Source organism: Vidua chalybeata, chromosome 13 (assembly GCF_026979565.1).
Source record: "Vidua chalybeata isolate OUT-0048 chromosome 13, bVidCha1 merged haplotype, whole genome shotgun sequence".
NCBI lineage: Eukaryota > Metazoa > Chordata > Aves > Passeriformes > Viduidae > Vidua > Vidua chalybeata.
Window position 1 is genome coordinate 10,108,707 of NC_071542.1, and position 18,323 is coordinate 10,127,029.

An 18,323-nucleotide genomic window follows, 5' to 3' on the forward strand; every position below is an offset into this window, starting at 1 on the left:
GGAAATTGCACATGCAACTTCAAATTAAGAATCTGGGGAAGGCTTAATTATTTGGATGGTTTGGTGGAGCAGCACAACCCAAACCAGATTATGCACAGCATCACCTGCAGCGGGAGAACAGATCTCAGTGCTGGTACTCAGTGCAGTGCAGGGCTTTGGGCTCCCACACTGCAAACCAGTTTCTGCATGATTTGTCTTGAGACTCACCTCTTTGCTCTGGTTGGTTTATTTTTATGGTCTAAACTCAAAGCCAAAGTGAAACTCAGCCAAAGTGCCAAGATTTCCTGGTTACAGGTTGAAACCAAGCAAAAAGTCCATCATTGATATGGTTTCAACCTAAAACCATAAATCATTTTTATTCACCTAAAGTTCACTCCAAATTTACTCAAAACTTGGCCTAGATTTGCCTGAAACTTGGTCTATTATTGCTTGAAACTGAGCCCAGCTTCAAAGAGGTTCATGAACCTTCATAAACCTGGCCCAAGTCTTGAGTTTGTAATGAAACCCAAAACCAGGGAAGTTTCACCTGATTTGGATTGGGTTATAGACATTTCTCACGGCTCTAGTATTTATTATGATTATAATAACAACACATTTATACAGAGCTGCAAGCACACAGAGGAGTCCAGACAGCTTTCCTACCAGTCCAAGCTCACCAGCTCAATCATGTGCTGAACTGGAGCTACAGTCAGACTCAGCCCCAGATGAGCTGATTAAAAACATAATTTCTCCTGGGTTGTCAAAGACCAAAATAAAAAAAAAAAAAAAAATCACCCTGAAGCACTTCACACAGAAATTACAAGGATAAAGAATCAACGCCCAAAGAAAACTAAGCAGTAGCCCTGTTTTCTGGGCAGCCTGAGAGATATGCCAGGCAGGCTGGCAGAGCCCAGGTCCTGCTCACCAGCAGTGTCACTTTTGATTATCTCCATGCAGCCTGCTGGCCTTACCCAGAATCTTTTTTTGTAGTAAATTACCAACAACTGACACTGTTTTGCTTGTTTGTTTGTTTTTTTTTTTTTTTTAACTGGTGCAGCTGCACCTGCAGTGGCAGCATCCTGGGTGGGGTACGTATGGGAAGAGACTCTCCAGGGGCTCTGTGCTAGGGCATAGGGTCATGCTCCTGGCTTTCTGAAGAGTGTGGGGAATGGCCAGGGCTCCAGCAGGCTCCATCTGAGATGCATTTTAGTGAAGAGGGGCAGTTCCCATGGCTTTATGCCAGCTGGGGCTGTCATGGCTGATGAGCCCTGTGGCTTTGTCCTCCTCTCCAGGGACACCTCAGGACTTTGGAGATACTCCTGGCAGAATGGCCATTGCCTGTGAGCTCTCCCAAACCAAAACATCTGGTTGTCAGTTCCTGTCCTGTAAAACGAGGATGACAAACACATCCCAACCTCACAAGGGTGTAGCAAGGAACATCCTACAGCCCTGGGAGCCATAGAGAAGCTCATAAACAAACAAACCTGCAGATGTGAGAGCCAAGCCAGGGAGAGGCTGAGCCGGCGCTGCTGCCACGCGCAAGGAAAAGGTCCAGCCCAAGAAAGGGGGAAAGCCCTTCCTCATACTTAACAAAGACTTATCACAGTGTGGCTTTGGCCTGGAAGCACCGAGATGCAGTATCTGTCCAGACTCTTCAGACAAAACCACCTACATTTCTATGAGCACATATGGGCACGTGTCTGAGCAGGCTGAGGACTCAGCTGTGCACCAACAAGCAGCAATGGCACACTGGACTGGCTGGCACCAGCACAGGGCTGCAGCCCAGCTTTGCCAGCACACTCCCACTGGTCAGGCAGCCTGGGCCTCCACAGACACTTCCTGTCACACGGCACAGTAGAAATAGAAAGGAGAGCCCAAAATACAAAAATAAACACTTTGTTGACATCTCTGGCCCCAGGGTTCCTCTCCTGAACTCAGTGGAAAGCTCATAACTGAGAAATTGGCTTGGGCGTGATATTCCTCAAAAGCATTTGTTAGGAGGGTGTGAAATATTTGGCAAGTTTTAAGGACAACCGACGTAGATTGTTGGAATTTGTCAGAGCTGAAGTCATTGATATGTTCAACATTTTTGCTGCACAGAAAGAGGGTCTCATCTTCAGGCAAACAAGAGCATACAGCCCACTCCAGAGGGATTGGATTTCGAAGTCTCCAAGAGCAGCACCAGCCTTGGTGAAGTGCTCACTGAACAGGGCTGCAAAGAGAACCCTGCTGCCGAGCATCTCCACCAGCCTGGCACCAGCAGTGCCTCTGCCCGCTCTGAGAGCAGCCTGGGCATGTCCTGCTCTGTGAGGACAGCTGCTGGTCCTTGCAGCACCTGCCTGGGGACCTGCAAGGGACAACTCAGAAGCACAAAGCACCAGGGTTTGTGCAGGACCAGAACATGTGAGTGAAGCAGAACATGCATTGGGAGTGCTTTGGGCCACTGAATTACTGCAGCATTCCACCCTCTCCTTATTTCTTTCCCTCTTGTTCCTACTGCAACCTCTACAATCATTCACATTTTCATAGGTGTAAATGATGGCATATTTTGCCCCAAATCACACCTGTCTGCTTGCCCTGTCTTAAGTTTTCACAGCATCCTGAACCAGCACAATCCTGCAGGTTAATGTGACATCCCAGACCCGTTGTGCCAATGGGGTTTGCAGACAGAGCCCTCCAGGCAGCTCTGTGTAACCACAGGAGCTCACACAGGGGCTGCACAGGTCTCTGCAGGCATCCAACATACTCAGGCCACAGACAACAACTAGAAGCTCTGGGGTTTTCTGAACACAAGGGTTTCAGCCAAGTGCTAGTCTGCCAAGATTGTGATAACATGAGGGCTTACTCTGGGCAACTACTCTGGTAGGACATTGCCAACCCAGATTTACTGGATTAATCTGGTGTACATCATATCTTGGCCTTAGCTTCTGGCCACTCCTGCAAGCAGAAAAGCTGCAAGATTTGCTCTGCGGACAGACTGAAGCAGACAAGATCCTGGGTTCAGATGTCCCAGTTTTTTGAAGCTAGTGTGTCCCATTAGCTCCTGTCCTACCTGGCACAGGGCAGCTGGGGGGGCACTGAGAGGGGTGCATAGCTCCTGCAGCTCCAGCCTCATCCAATGCTGAACTCTGGCTTTCCTTCTGTAACTGAAAAGACAAGATTTTCTCATCACAGTGAAGTAAGAGGAGCTCTCTCCTCTTCATCTGGTGCCTAATCAGAAAGTAGCAGCACAATGTGAGCTGTTATCCTCGCAAATTTGGGCAGAGACCATCAGATCCACAAGAGTACTGTGAGGCTTTAATGGTTCAAGTGGCCATTCCTTCACAGCCAACATCAATTTTTAAAAGTGGTGAGAAAGCTTTTACAATGCCAGCGCCACCACCTCCAGCTTGGCCTAGAGCAGCAGGTTTGGTGCCTTGTGATGCACTTACCTGTTGTGGTGCTGCTGGCAGAGACTGGCAGTGCCAAACCTGGGCCCAGGAAGGTACAGGCAGAGCTGGACACGAACCGTGGCACCTTGCTCTCCAAATAGCTCAGGCCTGTCTGTGCTGAGGAGTCTTGAGCTGATCAGCTCTTCCAAAGCTGAACTTGAATCACAGCATTGATTCAATATGCTTTAATATTGAGCATGCAATATTCTAAGATTCAATATTTATCTTAGAGAAAACCTGAGTATGACCCTTCAAGACCTGCCATAAGAAAGCAAATATTGGGGTTCTTTGAAAGTCAGCTTAGAAGAGAGACTGTGGAAACAGTGGTGTTCTGCCAAAATACACGTGGGCTGACAAGTTTACAAGGTACTGTTACAACACACAATAAGAGAATGATTTGCTGTGTACAGTAACAAACCATCTTTGTTAAAATCTGTTAACCAACAATTATATTTATTATCCATGCAATCACCTATGCAGAGTCATATGCACAATCACAGTGGAGGGAAGCCACACTTATTTCAAATAATTAAGCATTTTACTATTTCCTTGAATTTGGAAAATGTCCTTTAATTGCAAAAGGATACACATTTAGAAAGACCTCTACTTCAGTCTGTCTAGTGCTTAGAGTCATTTTGGGGTCCCACTATCAAATGAAATACAGCAGATTATTTCAAAATCACACTGCAAGTTACAAACCACTTTTTAATTGCAGGTTGCATGCAATGTTATTTTGCAACCTTTGTGCTTCACTGAGACACCAAGGAAGCTGCAGAAATTCAAACTAATGGAAATAATCATACACATACAGCAACTGAAACCAAGAAACAAAAATTATATATCAGTTAAAGGACATTATTGCAAAGAGACAGATTAATAATGTACAAAAAGTGGATTTTTATGTGCAGATTGGTACAGCACAACTTTGTTTTACATTTTAAAATGACTAAAAGAGCTACTGTCAAGATTTCTTGTTTCTGAAGCATAGCAAAGGCAGTTTGCAGAATGGTGCGAACACTGGAGCTGCTGGAACACAGTCAAAGAACCTTTGGCATCATAAGGTGTTACATGGAGCTGAAATGTAAACCAACTCTACTGGACAGACTCCTGACAGGTCTTTCTGAAATTGTCCTCAGTTCATCTCAGTGTTTAGGGGCTGAGAAAAAATACTTAAATGGTACACTTACCTATAAACTATACAATCATGCACACTGGCACTAAAACTCATTCCCAACCTGCTGATATAGGAGTGCCATTTACAATTTTAAAGTTCTGATTATATCTCACCATAGTTACGCAACATATGGAAAAAATACACTGTTCAACATTTTGGCACTCTAATAAATAAAATCCAGACATGGTCTACTAAAAATATCAAAGTAATCCTGTGCACAAGCTTCTTTTTTATATAGTTATATTTGTTATGCAGAAGAAATCACAGAGAGCAATAATACAATTTGGGGTGAATTATAGGAGTACATTTCCCTTCCAAAGCTATTATAGCTCAATATATGTTCCCTCTATCAACTACAGTGCTGTCCCAGCAGCAGTTTCAGCACTTCTTTCTTCCAGATTTTATAGCATCACACCTCAGTACAAAGTTCTGCCACTGCTGCTAAAAGATACACCATGGCATTTGCATATACAAGAACATCCACATCACTGAATAATTCACTTGATATTAAAACCCATCTAAAGCTTGTGATGGTTTCTGGTATTGGATTATTCCTCTTTTATCAGTCTTGGGTTATATAACAGTAGCTGTTGAAGTGGGGGTAAAAGAAAGGAATATCTTAAGGCAGTTTTAGCAAACAGTAGTGGTTTTTTTTTTTTTTTCACACTTAACTGTGTTTTCTGTATAATGATTTAACATCCACTTCTGCATGTTTTGGCTATCAGATTACTTTTTGACCAGACTACTCAGGTGAAGTCATTGGAAATGTTCTCGCTTCCTTTCTGGAACCACAGAGTAACTTGAGAGAGGTCCACTGCTATTAAGATTTGTGAAGGTTTCTGTACTTCTTCTGTTCTTTCTTTGCATGAAGAATGAACAGCAGCAGCTCCCTCAAGGAGGAATCACCTGGACACATAGACAGATACAAAGACAACCCTACTGACAACTCCTGAAGTATAAGAATGCAGTTTATCACACTTTTAGCAAAAACACAAGGCCACAGAATAAACTAAAAAAAAAAACTGTTTTATTGTGACATTTATGACATTGAACCCTTGTTGATATGAATGACTATGGGTACTCTTGACATGTTACAATATGTCATGGTGTAGGATGGCACTGATTGTCATCTGACTTTTGAGAATGTTTAATGGTCCCTACTGACCTCAGTGCATTTTGGCAAGTCACAGAAACTTTATCATCAGGTTTGTGTATACAGTTAACAAGTAGTTGGTCTTATAAGCACCATTACAAACCCTCACATTAAGGGTATTATTAATCTAGTTTACAAATGCTTCATTGATAAAAATAGCATGATTACAGTATACACACACTTAATTTACATGTAATGTATTATAGGCATAACTGAGATAAACTACTGAGCTAACTTTGGTTGATTGAAGTATTTAGACTGAATAATGGCAATTTTGGCTTCTAAGTTGTGTAAATATTACAGTGCATTTATAAATCTAGGTTGAAAATTTACTAGCACCAAATGGATATCATAAATGGCTGACCTAGTAAGTTGTAGTTGGAGAAGCGAAGTTTAAGAATTACAAAAATAGAGCTGTCCATCAGTTGAAAGCACATTCTTGTACCTCTGCTGAAATGATGACGTGTCTCAGCATCAGTGGCCAACTTCCAATGATAAAAGTCCCAGTTTTCAAGATTCAACATATCAAGGTAGTTCAGCTACACGTAAAAGCCTGAGAAAGTGGTAGTTTTGAGCTCATGTATTCATCCTGTACCTTGTTTATGCAATAATATGATAGTGCTTGTTCATACAAATGTAGTCATGTAAGATTGTACCTATGATATGGAGAATCTGATTGGGAGGAATATTCAGTCCTACCTATCTATCTTTGGTTTAATTATTTGGTCTTTGGTTGATGAATTAATGAAGCAATATCTGAATTTTCATTTTCAGGTTATCTCCCAGCTCACCACTGAGGTAGTCTTTGTCGTGTTTTGCTTCAAGCTGGTTAAGTTCCTTCTTTTTATAGAGTGGAATACTACTGATTTGTAATGAATAATTTCCAGGCACTGGCTTCTTCTTTGTGAAATGAAGGTAACTTATTCCGTCCTTCTTATTGATTCTAAAGAAACCATCTTCATTTCCGGAGTCAATTAAATATCGGTTATGGTTTGTCAGTGTTGTGAGGGCAGGGAGCAGCTCCAGGATGCGATCTTTGTTACTGAGATCCGAGATGTTGATGGAGAAGACCGCTGCTTTCTCAATATCCCAGCTGGCGAGACTGATTGGCGGCTCCAGCTCTTGCTGATCCTGCATAAGAACAAAGGATGTCAGCTGGCTTTGTCAGAGAGCATTTCACATGTGCCTGTGTGTGTTTCTTGCCCAGGTCATTCATTACTAATTAGACAATTTTAAAAAGGAGGTTCTGTAACATCATCTGTCAAATCCACTCTTATGGGCCTAGAACTCCTCAGGATGAAGTACAGAGCTTGTCACCACTGCTGTGTGGGTTAGAGGAGCCTGAGACACGTGCTGGAAGTTTCTGTGCACGCGCCTTGCTGCCTGACAGGTGAAGCCCCTCCGTGCTGGGAGCCTGTGACCAGCCTCCTGCAAAGAGAGCAAACAAGGCACTCTCCTCCTCTCTGCCAGGGTAGCCACAGGCTGAGAGAACAGCTGTGAAGGAGAGCAGGGTCTGTGAGAGAGCCACAGCATTTCAATGGAGATTTTCTGCTTTGCAAGATTCGTTTGGGTTAAGCATGGAGCCAGGGCAGCCTGCAGGTGCAGCAGAGTGCTGGAAAAGCACCCTCACCCTTCACCTCAGACAGCAGCAGAAGATGTAACATTTTCATTTGGAAAGCAAGGGAAGCTCTACATCACTTCTGAGACAAAAACACTACCTGACATCCAAAACCAGCTTTGGTCTACTTTAGGGTGTAGATTTTTCCTAAGGGATTGTCTCTTGGCAAACATCCTTCTGAGTCCAGCTCACAAGACAGCCACAAACACTTTCCCCCCAGAAAGGGTCAATTACCTCTGCTTCACTTGCAGTTTCATTAGTGCTCCTGCGCTTCCTTCCTCTCTTGGGATAGCCATTGATTTTACATTCATAACAAGCTTCTGGAGAGAGGGAATTGTCATCTACTTCTCCACCGAGTGAAAGCTCTTGTCCTTGACCTCTGCCTAGCCCCACTCCAGAAACACAGTGTCTGAGGAAGGAAGAAATTCAAAATTAACTCCAGTGAGACACAGATCTTATCAAAAGCTGCATTTGGGGGACTGTAAGTACAAATAATTAAGCAATTATGTTGCATTCATTTCCTAGGAAGAATTTCTGCTAAAGTCAACAGACAAAATTCTCACTGAATCACAATGAGGCCACTCTTTATTTCAAGAATCTGCTTTCATGGGTTTTTGCCCAAGAGAGACCTGCCAATATTTAACAGTCTTAAAAACAAAGGCTTAAGCTTTGAGTTGTTGTTAGCAATTTCTGTTATCCAGCCTGGAACACATTTAAAGAGACCAATTTTCAACAACTGCTGAAAAATCTGGAGAGTGAGGTCTTTCATAATGCATCCCAAAGCTTTTAGTCACTTAAAAACTTTAAACCACAATCTTCCTGATTTCCATTTGGGTTGTTTGGTCCTATATGTTGTACAGCCCAAACATGCCCACTGGGGCAAGGGAAATTGGTTTTCTTGATAAAGCATACATTTATTTTAAAAAATACTAATTTGAAACACAGAAGAATATAGAACATACAAGAACCTAAGAGCATGCAGAGCTGTTATTTCAACCAGCAGGTGAAACTTCTTGTATAATGTAGTTTCTTTTTGCAGCTGGTAGGGGGTGTTATTATTAATGTTTGTTTTATTCCTCTTTAAGGAGACAAGTGAATCACAGCAAGGAGTGTGAGATCAGAGGACTTGGCAGACTGCTGGGGTGTGCAGGAGAGGTGAAAGCAGTAGCTTAAAATAGAGGATTGAACCTGGAAGCCCTGACCAAATTTCAGTTCCAAGCATTAGACCCCTCCCTTTCCATGGTTAACTTTCCCCACCCCACCCTCCCCTCCCCCCTCCAATCTCCAAAATCAGTAGATGCATCCAACTCTTGAGCACCTTCCCAATCCTATCCCTCTTTAATTGCTGACAATCCCCCTGCTCCCCACTGCTAAGAAAGGAGTAGACTATATCCCACTGGTATCTGTTAGTTTAAAATGAGAATCCCTTACCCTTGTCCTATTCTGAAGTAACCAGGTGGACATCCACAGACATAGCCACCTTCAGTGTTTGAACAACCATAACTGCACGGGGCTTGTGCAGAACCGCATTCATTGATATCTTGGCAACCTCCACTAAACTGCTCATACTGAAATCCAGTAGGGCACATACATTTATAGCTTCCCAAAGTATTGTGGCAGGATGCTCCTCCACAAATGTGTGCACTGAGACATTCGTTTTCATCTGGAAAAGAAGCAGAATATACCAGGTTAACTTTTACCCAGGTACAGCCCAGCCTTGTACAGGTGGTGCTTGGCTGAATGTGCTGCCACCTCCGATGGACATGGACAACTGGGCTTGTCCTCCCCCTTGCCTGGGGCAGTGGTCCTTGGGAGATGACTACAACCACACAACAGCAACACTGGGGCTACTCTACAGAAGATGTTTCATGCCATGTCAGGTCATGCCCTGGAAAGCAGCAAAACAGAGAAGATAGCTTTTTTTTCCTAGAAATAACTGAGAAGAATAAAACATTGTACAGCCTGGTCAAGTAATCCCTTGTTCATAGTGCTATTCAACATTAAAGGAAAAAGAGTAAGGAATCAAGTTCTGACACTCTTTCCAGGCATTGAAAATACCTCCCTACGCACTTACATTTAAATATTAGACATAGGTAAAATATGGGAAGTAGTAAAGTAAAAATAAAAGCAGCTGTAGTACAAAAGACTGCTATATTCTGAACCAGTTCTTTTCCAAACTTCCTAAGGGTGGCACTGTAGGAGTTTCAGGTCAGTTCAGGCTTATTTACTGAAAAGGATTACTTTTTGAAATTAAGCTGGTCTGATTTTTGATGTCTGATGTGGCAAATTGCTTCAAAAAGTTCCAAATGTTATTGTTCCCCATTTTCTGTGATAAATGTATATGTACATTGTGGGGGTGTGCACACATAAGAAACTCCATTTGGGAAGTACAGAGCAGCATCTCTGACCTCAACATCCAGGTTACAGGAGAATAAGTAATAAGTCACAGCATTACTGTCTTTTTCCAAACAATGTGGCTCTTTGTTCTTTATTTAAAAGCAATGTCTTTTCTTCTTGCAGCCTGATTCACAGTGTGGTGTACTGTGGAAGTGCCTGGGCAGGGGATGCAGTCACAGACAGCACAAGACATGGGAGGAACCAAAGCATTCTTCAGTGATTATCTAAATGTGTTGCAGCAACATAAAAAATCCCTGAACGATTCATTAAATAGGCTAAAAAAGACACAAACTGTTTGCAAAGTTGGGATTGCCAAAGAATATGAAGGAATTGTCACGGAAAAACCCAGTACATGGATTCTTCCCCTGTGGTACACCCAGGAGATCCAGATAAGTATCTTAAGAATATACAGCTATAGACAGTACAACGTGAATATGTGGAGACCACAAGGTATTAAAACCTGGCGCTGAATCCTGTGTTCCCAGAGCCTGTAAGGGTTTGCCATTAACTCAGAGAGATATTTCAGTGTTTCTCACACCTCAGAGCAACTATACCAACATCATAAATGCTTTTTTGGGCCACAGGAAGTTACTGCACCAAGAGCAGATATGCTCACTTCACCATGCTCCACAGTGGCAAGAAAGGGGACATTAGTGAGATTAATTCCCATATTTTGGGTGAGTGTTGGAAGAAAAAAAATATGAAGAAAAAGAAAAAAATTTTGGGACCCTCAGACTGCACAAGCTGCGCTGTCAGGCACCGGCCTTGCTCTCCTGTGCTCTGTAACACACAGCTCTGTCATGCTCAGCTTCAGCAGGAAGGAGAAATGCCATGAGGACACAGGGGCCCAAACCTCCTTTCCTGCAGCTTTGGATTTCTGCCTGGACTGCCACATGTCCAAGAAGGTGGAAGTACTGGCTGAGTCTTGCACCAGGTGTGGCCCTCAAGAAATTTCCCTTGGTGAATTTTCTAGTGGATCAGTATTTTTGGTGCCAAGGCTGGCACCTTTCTTTCAGTGGGGCAAATACTCAGTGCTTGTGAATTTTGAAACTGGTATTCCCTGTATACATCTAAACAGTAGTCAATGGCCTCAAAAGCTGGAGTATCAGTGTACACCTGGTTTGGAAATACACTTAGTTAAATGTTTTCACCCAGGAAGATCTGGAAACAGCCATGATGTTTCACAAAACTCAACACTGTACTTTTTCAGATTCTGCAATGTTCTCCAGCAGCCAGACATGACAGTACTGGTTTCTTGGGGGATTTTTATCCTCCTGCAGATAAAATTTGAATGTAACCCTAAACTCTGCTAATTGAATTAACATTCAAACCCATATGTTTGTGTTCCCTCCTTGTTCCTTGTATGTTACAGGCATAGAGTGCTAGACCAAAACAAACATCACAGCAAGGAGTGCGTATAATGTCAGGAGGTTTGGTAAGCACAATTAAAACCAGAGACCTCCCTGGAGCACCACAGTGGTAACAAGGCAAGGCTTTACTATCTTTTTGAGAGCAAAGAAAGCCAAACAAAAAGTTATAAAGCTCTTTTTTCTCAAAGAGGTCATCAGACACATGTCTGGGTATCCACACAAGACCAGCTTGCATGAAGGCCATTAAATGTGATGGAAACTGCACATAACTGCCTCTAGAGGAAAAATTCTTCCTGTTTCTCTTGTTTGAATATGCTGCATACTACACTGCTGAAACAGAGGCTTTTCCCATGACTGCTGCACAGGCAGCCCCATCTATGAGGGCTCAGAGACTTGGTATCGCTACAAAGTTTAGATAGGGAAGAAAGAGGCATTTCATTCACCAGTGTATTTACTTATTAACATAAACTTATGAGCACTAGCATTTGTTAATTATAACCAGAATTGTCCTGTTAAGCACTCACTCTAAACTGTATCCTAAAGCTTCAAGGAAGAACCTCTAGACAGACAGCTGCAGGTTTGCTCAAATATAACAAATTGTTAATCCTGTAAAAATTACAGAAGAGGAGGGACTTAATCACAGCAGCCTTCCTGTAGGTGTTTTAAAAATGACAAAAGCACAGATCAAGTAGTATTTTAATGGAATTTGAGATTGTTGGAGCTAGAAGTTGAATTTTATGATGTAATAATTCAAAGTTGTAGTTCTGAGAGTGCCAGGCTCAAACCACCATCCACTCTTAGGCAGGACCTTTGTCCAAGCAGAGACCATTGCAGAGCTGAGTAAGATTTCCTTTTCAGACCACAAAATACATGAGCAACACAAGTTTCCTCAAAGTCAATACAACCTCTAGCACCATCAAGGAGAGCTTTGTGCTTAATACTTCTTGAACCAGGACATGGGTTACTGTGTGTTTCATATCCACTCTGCCTTCACAGGAGACCACACTTGTAATGAAACTCTGCTGAACTTAGCAAATTATAATCAGAAAAGAAAGTATAGCAAACTGCACCATTGCCCTTCACTTCTTGCTGCTAACTAAAGTAACATGCATTTTAATGTATGAATTTACAAAAGTGACTTGCCAACACATTGGTTCCACTGGTAATGCTGGAGATATCCTTGTGGGCAGCTGCACCTGTATCCTCCAATTATATTTTGGCAGCCATGCTGACACCGGTGGTTGCCATCACATTCATCAACATCTAAAAGGGTGAAACACACTCTTGAGTTTTGGGAGAGAAGCCCAAATTATGCTGTATTTGGAAAACATGTTACAAATAATCACATATATTCATTTATCATACATAAATAATATATTTCAGGTTCTTCCAAAAACCTGACCACTATGGGCCTTTCGGGTTTGGATTTGTGGCTCCACAGCAAGTAATATAGGGCTGAAAACCATGGAAAGCTCTGATATTCAGCAAAAATTTTCAGTTTTTGCATTCTGCTGTGGAGCAGACAGAAGAAAGCCATTTGTATATGGGATCCCTAATGCCTTCCTAAGGGTCCCAGCTCCCCAGCAGACAGACCCTTGCTTTTACCTGGGCATCCAACCCAAAAATCCCAGGATACCACTTTTCAAAACAACCCAAACTCTGTCCAAGGAAAAGGCTCTAAGGACCCAGAGGAATAAGTCTGCAGCCCTTGAACTCTCTCTTTAGCAGGTCACCTTGGAGAGGCAAGACTTTCTGTCCTTGAATCCCTCAGAAATCCATGCAGGATTCAAAAGAGGTTCACTGAACTTACAACACTTAAACTAAAACATTCCAGGCTATGTTGCCTCAGAAAATATCTGTCCAGCTCTTTAGAATCCCACAACACATCCATTTTTTTCTGGCCCATGGACAGAAATACTGCCTTGTTGCTAAATTTCTGTACTCCCCCCTCGCTTCAACCTACATATGCTTGCTTCTGCAGATTTTAGTGCTTACTCCATAGGTCCTTCCTTGGGTGACAATATGAAAGAAGATTAAGGAAGCAAGAGAAGGCCAAATTAAATGCACTGTGTTGTACCCACCTTCACAGCTCTGCCCAGTTTGATCAAGTGAGAAGCCACGTTGACACTCACAAACAAAACTTCCTGGTGTATTTTGGCAAATGCCCTTTGCCCCACAAAGATTGATCTCAGTAGCACACTCGTTGTTGTCTGAGGGAAAGCAAAGCTCAGTGTTAGTTTGTAGTTATCATTTCAAAGCTGATGTTTTGTAACACAGGTGTCCCACTGCCTTCCCAGGTTCTCACTTTGCATTACAGGACAGTTTACACTGCCTTCTTTTGAATTTGGAAACACAAAAGTAATAGGAAGGGAAACTTGCTTTTCTTCACCAAAAATCCGAAGTTTGATATTTTGGTCTCCCAACACCTCCAAATTCACACCAATACCACAGGATCATCAAACTGACACAGAAACAGGATCTAGCTTGCAGAGCAGAAAGTGTGGTTTGCAGGAGGAAGCAGTTTAGCTTAACATTTCCATGTACCCAATGGGTATGTGATCAGAGGAAACTGCAGAAATGTATATTTCACAGCTGTTTCAAGAAGCCTTGACATGATCTCAATGAGCTACAAAAAGAAAAATATAACTATTTTTTGCTCAATGCTGAAGAAAGGGTAAGGCAAGAGTTAAAAAGTGGTGTTTGTACTGGCTGGTTCTTGAAAGTGCAAACCTCAAAGACAGATTATGAAAGCAAGGGAAAGTAGGAGGAAGGGGCCTCTTTGCAGCCCTCTCTGGTGGGATTAGGATCAGAATCCGGCCTATGTTTCCATTTGGTTCCTCAGGAAGATGATTTTACCTCCTTGCTACTTTGCTTCTGGAGTAAGGGTCAATAATAAATCCCAAATCAATGTTTACCTTCCCACGTTACCTACCAATGCAGGCTGTATGGTGCTGAGTGAATCCAGGAGGACATTTGCAAGTGAATCCCCCAATAGTGTTGACACAAAGGAACTGGCAGTTGTGCTGCTTTGTTGCACATTCATCAAGATCTAAAAAAAACCAAAAAAACATCTTTCAGTTATATTCCCTAGACTCAGAAATAAGTGAATGCAAATAAATAACAGCAGATAAAGCCTTTTGAATTTACATATCACTTTACACACTGGTTCCCAGTTCCTCTTACATGAAGTCCCACATTTAATGAATGGGACTTTGGAGCTCCAGAGTGTCCATGCTAACACTGAATTGCAGACACCACTCTCATTTGTCTGAAAGTTTCTCTGATGTAATAAATGTCTGCTCAGCCAATAAATGGGAAGTCATCATCTTCATTAGATCTGACAGACTGGAAAATGGCCTTGCACTGAAGCACACTATTACTCCAAAATAAATATTTAAATGCTAACAACAAAGTACACTGTCATTCTGCATGCCAAATTTGGAATTGCTGCTCTAATATGTGTGGTTTTAATAAAAGCTTAGTTACCAAGACACATAAATGTATGGAATTCTAAAGAATATTCCAAAACCTCTCCTGCACTGCTGTGTCTTATCCAGTATGCTGCAAAAGCAGTAGGTAAAAATTCTGTTGATGTTGGGGAATGCACTGCAAACCACAGTCACCTTTGAATCCAGTAAGATTCATTTATCATTGAATGATACGGCTTAAACCATTATATGGCTTCAACAAGCTTACCAAAATAAGAACAATCATATATATTATTAATTACAAAATCTTTTAAGATCAGCTGCCATCAACCTGCAAAAATTCCTGTTGATCTGTTGTTCATCCAAATTTACAAGGAATTAACTGAAATACCAGCTCCATCCTGTGCAGGCCATTTCCACTGTCTTTAGTGGAAATACTCATATGAATCAAGGCGACAGATTTGCATAATTTAAATGTCCTTGCAATTATTTCTGTCTGTGAAACACAGTTTCTGCAGTAAATTCTTGATTTTTACCTTTGCAGCTTCTCCCATCTTCTTGCAGGATGTATCCTTTTGGACATGAACATTGGTAGCTCCCCTCTGTGTTTTTGCAGATGAAATTGCAAGGTTTTGGAGACTCATTGCATTCATCCAGATCTACAAGAAGCAAAACCATATACCTCAGTGCTAATCAAGATTTGTGATAATGTTTTACAAAATGTTCAGGTTAGATCAGAATGAAATCCAAATCCCCAAAGCATTAACAAGTGACATTTTATTTTCTCATTTTTCAAAGTATTTCTATTTCTTTCTTCAAGTCCTCTCTTAGTAATAGACTTCATATACAAACACCACAATGTAAAACCTACCAATGCAAAGAGTGCCAGTGACATCTGTAGTATAGCCCAGATTGCAAAGACAATGGTAAGTTCCCCTCTCATTGATGCACTCCCCGTTGCGGCAGACGTCATGAATAACCTTGCATTCATCAATATCTGCAATTAAACAAGGGTTAGTTTCAATGGAACAAAACTGATTTTGTACAGCTTCAATAGATTCTTGTGACCTGACACAGAGAAACCCACACTATACATAAAATAATTACATAAAATAGTGGAACATTGCAGAGATTTAAAGATAAAAAGTGGAAAAATACGGAATGGAGCATTAATCTTTCTTATGCAATGAACAAGCTGTAAGTGGAAGGGAACAACTGAAGCTGATCATGTATCAGCCTCCACAAATCAAACATCCCTTTGTCTTCATGTACACAAATAGCCCTCAACATGTGCCTGCAACACACTCAAATGTGAGATGCAAATTCCCATTTGAGTGCATGTCAGTCAACCAGGACATAAAGCAAGTATCTGCCAAGATGGGATGGATGCCTCATCATCCAGGGCCTTTGGCCGTGCACCTTCTTCCCAAAGGACTTGGTCAACATGAAAAATCTCAGAAAATTTCAGCTGATATCCAAAACATGTAGGACATGACAGTGTTCAAGTATGGAAAAAAGAGAGTTTATAATTTATCACCTAATTTGGCATTGTCTAAGAGATCATTTAATGAAAAGTACCTGCTCCACTGGATGTGTATCCTCGGCCATGAGGGCAAAGCTTCTTGAAGGCCACGGTGCCTGGGAAGGGACAGACCTCACAGTTCTGCCCCCAGCCTCGGCCACCGTCACAGCAGCACTCAGACTTGGTGACAGCGTTCCTGTTGCTCGATCCGATTTGGCACATACTTTGTAAGACTTCAGTGAAACAGTAGCCCTCCCTGTTGTCTGGAAGACAAATTGTGCATCACAGAGAATCCTGATGGTGAATTCCAGAGGGTCGTGAGATGTTGGGAATTTAGTCAGAAATATAACAGAAAGGGCATACTTCACCCTGAGACTGTGGAACTGAGAGTGAAAGACTACCAGCAGTAAGAACGAAAGAATGACATCTAAGGGAAACAAAGACAAGAAATTTAGCAAAAGGCGGAAGACAAGAAGCTTCAATATGCTTATAAAAATGCATGTTGCTGTTTGAACCTAGAGAAAAAGGACTGGCTGAAAATCAGGACCGGCTGAAAATCAGGACCAAAGAAATGTCCGAGCAGTTCCTGGCTGACTGAAACCATGGAACAGTCAGCTTTCACAGCAAGTCACCCCAGCTGGACTGACTGAGGCAGGGATACGGTGAGCATGGGAAGAAGGAACTTGCAGGAGGACACCTACATACGAGGGCCCCTTCCTAAAGGCATCATGTAAATTCAAGAGTGTGTTTTCTCACCATACATTTCTAAGTTTAATTTCAGCCCTCATTGCTGCTATGCAAGTGACAGCTCATTCAGGTGTAAACTGGGACTTACCAAGGCACTCGTCCTGGGTGTCGCTGACCGTGAATCCCTCGTTGCACTCACACCTGTAACTCCCCACTGTGTTCACACAACGGCCGTTCTCACAGAGCCCAGGTTTGGTCTGACATTCATTCTCATCTGCATTTTTGAAATGTTATAATAAAAATCAAGTCCATTATTAGATTAATGCAGGTAAGAGGTTGGTACAGAACTTTTATGCTGTGCATTTGGCCTGGTTAAACTTCAATTTTTTCTTTTTCTTATATTTTAAAGTTTATTTTTTTCAATTTTCAGAGGAAAGATGGCCATCTAGCTCACAACTGTTATATATATTATATCTGCAGTACATTCCTCACTGGTTTTCAAAATTTTTCATAGTTACAGCTGCAATTCTGAATGCCATCCAAGGTTTAAAAAAATTCAGATCTACTCTCATTCATGCTAGCAGAGATAAACAAGCCTACAGCAACCAACCGAAATCCTCACCTTCTTCCCTCAGAGCATTCAGCAGCAGCAGTACAAACTGATTATAAAGACACCCACACCCAGATTTTCTACTTACTACCCACAGATGTGTACATCTGAACAGCAAAACCAAGTGTGTACAGCACCAATAGATCAATTACACAAGAAGTTGTGCAATTCTACCGCTGAGTTTCTTAACACTTCGTTAAATCCACAATTTTAATCCTGCTGAGGAACTGTGTATTTCAAGAGCTTCAACACTTCAGCGTCACTTACCTATACAGCCTTCCCCGTCTGGTCTGCGCTGATAACCAGGCCCACAGATACACATATAGGTGCCAATTAGGTTTTTGCATTCCATCTGCTTTGAGTCACAGTCATGAATTCCTTCTTCACACTCATTCTGATCTAAAACACAAGGTTTAGACTTCATTATATAGAGACATGATCCTGGAAATTCACAATAGTAAATTCTGACTTTGGAATCTCTATCATAATCAAACCCTACCCATACATTTATTGTTCTAAACCAACCATAAATATACTAGCCTTGAGCAAACTGATTTCTCCCAAATGCCCATTTTTAGGGCAAGACAAAACCATATCATCTGATATGACCTCACTTTAGGCAGATGTATAAATTTACTGGCAGGACAGGCCTAGTACAATCAAGTGCATAATGCAAATCATAGAATTTCATCCCAAATTCTTTCTGACTCAGTTACTTCCTGGGATTAAAACTCTGGCCCAATAGTGCAGTGAGTCAGAGCCCTGCCCCTGCAGGAACTGAAATCATTATCTCATAACTGTGAGAGCCTGGCAGGAGCTTTACCTCTGCACATTCTCCGGTCCTCCCGCAGAACGTAGCCCCCGGGGCACTTGCACTCGTAGGATCCAAAGGTGTTCACACAGCGGAAAGCACAGAGCAGAGGGTTCTGAATGCACTCGTTCACATCTGGATTT

The 18,323-nt window shown here is 42.0% G+C and overlaps 1 protein-coding gene across 1 annotated transcript in view; it reads right to left on the reverse strand.

Moving 5' to 3' along the window:
• Positions 1–5,589: 5,589 nt before the first annotated feature.
• The window catches only part of FBN1 (fibrillin 1), a 145,754-nt gene continuing 133,020 nt past the window's right edge, over positions 5,590–18,323 (reverse strand). Inside the window, exons 54-65 of the mRNA XM_053954527.1 lie at positions 18,193–18,315; positions 17,637–17,768; positions 16,908–17,033; positions 16,129–16,335; positions 15,422–15,547; positions 15,087–15,209; positions 14,055–14,171; positions 13,204–13,332; positions 12,266–12,385; positions 8,787–9,018; positions 7,590–7,764; positions 5,590–6,868 (exon numbers count right to left, since the gene is read on the reverse strand). Of these exons, the coding sequence (XP_053810502.1) occupies positions 6,479–6,868; positions 7,590–7,764; positions 8,787–9,018; positions 12,266–12,385; positions 13,204–13,332; positions 14,055–14,171; positions 15,087–15,209; positions 15,422–15,547; positions 16,129–16,335; positions 16,908–17,033; positions 17,637–17,768; positions 18,193–18,315 (2,000 nt within the window). The 3' untranslated portion in view covers positions 5,590–6,478. The remainder of the gene's footprint in view (positions 6,869–7,589; positions 7,765–8,786; positions 9,019–12,265; positions 12,386–13,203; positions 13,333–14,054; positions 14,172–15,086; positions 15,210–15,421; positions 15,548–16,128; positions 16,336–16,907; positions 17,034–17,636; positions 17,769–18,192; positions 18,316–18,323) is intronic.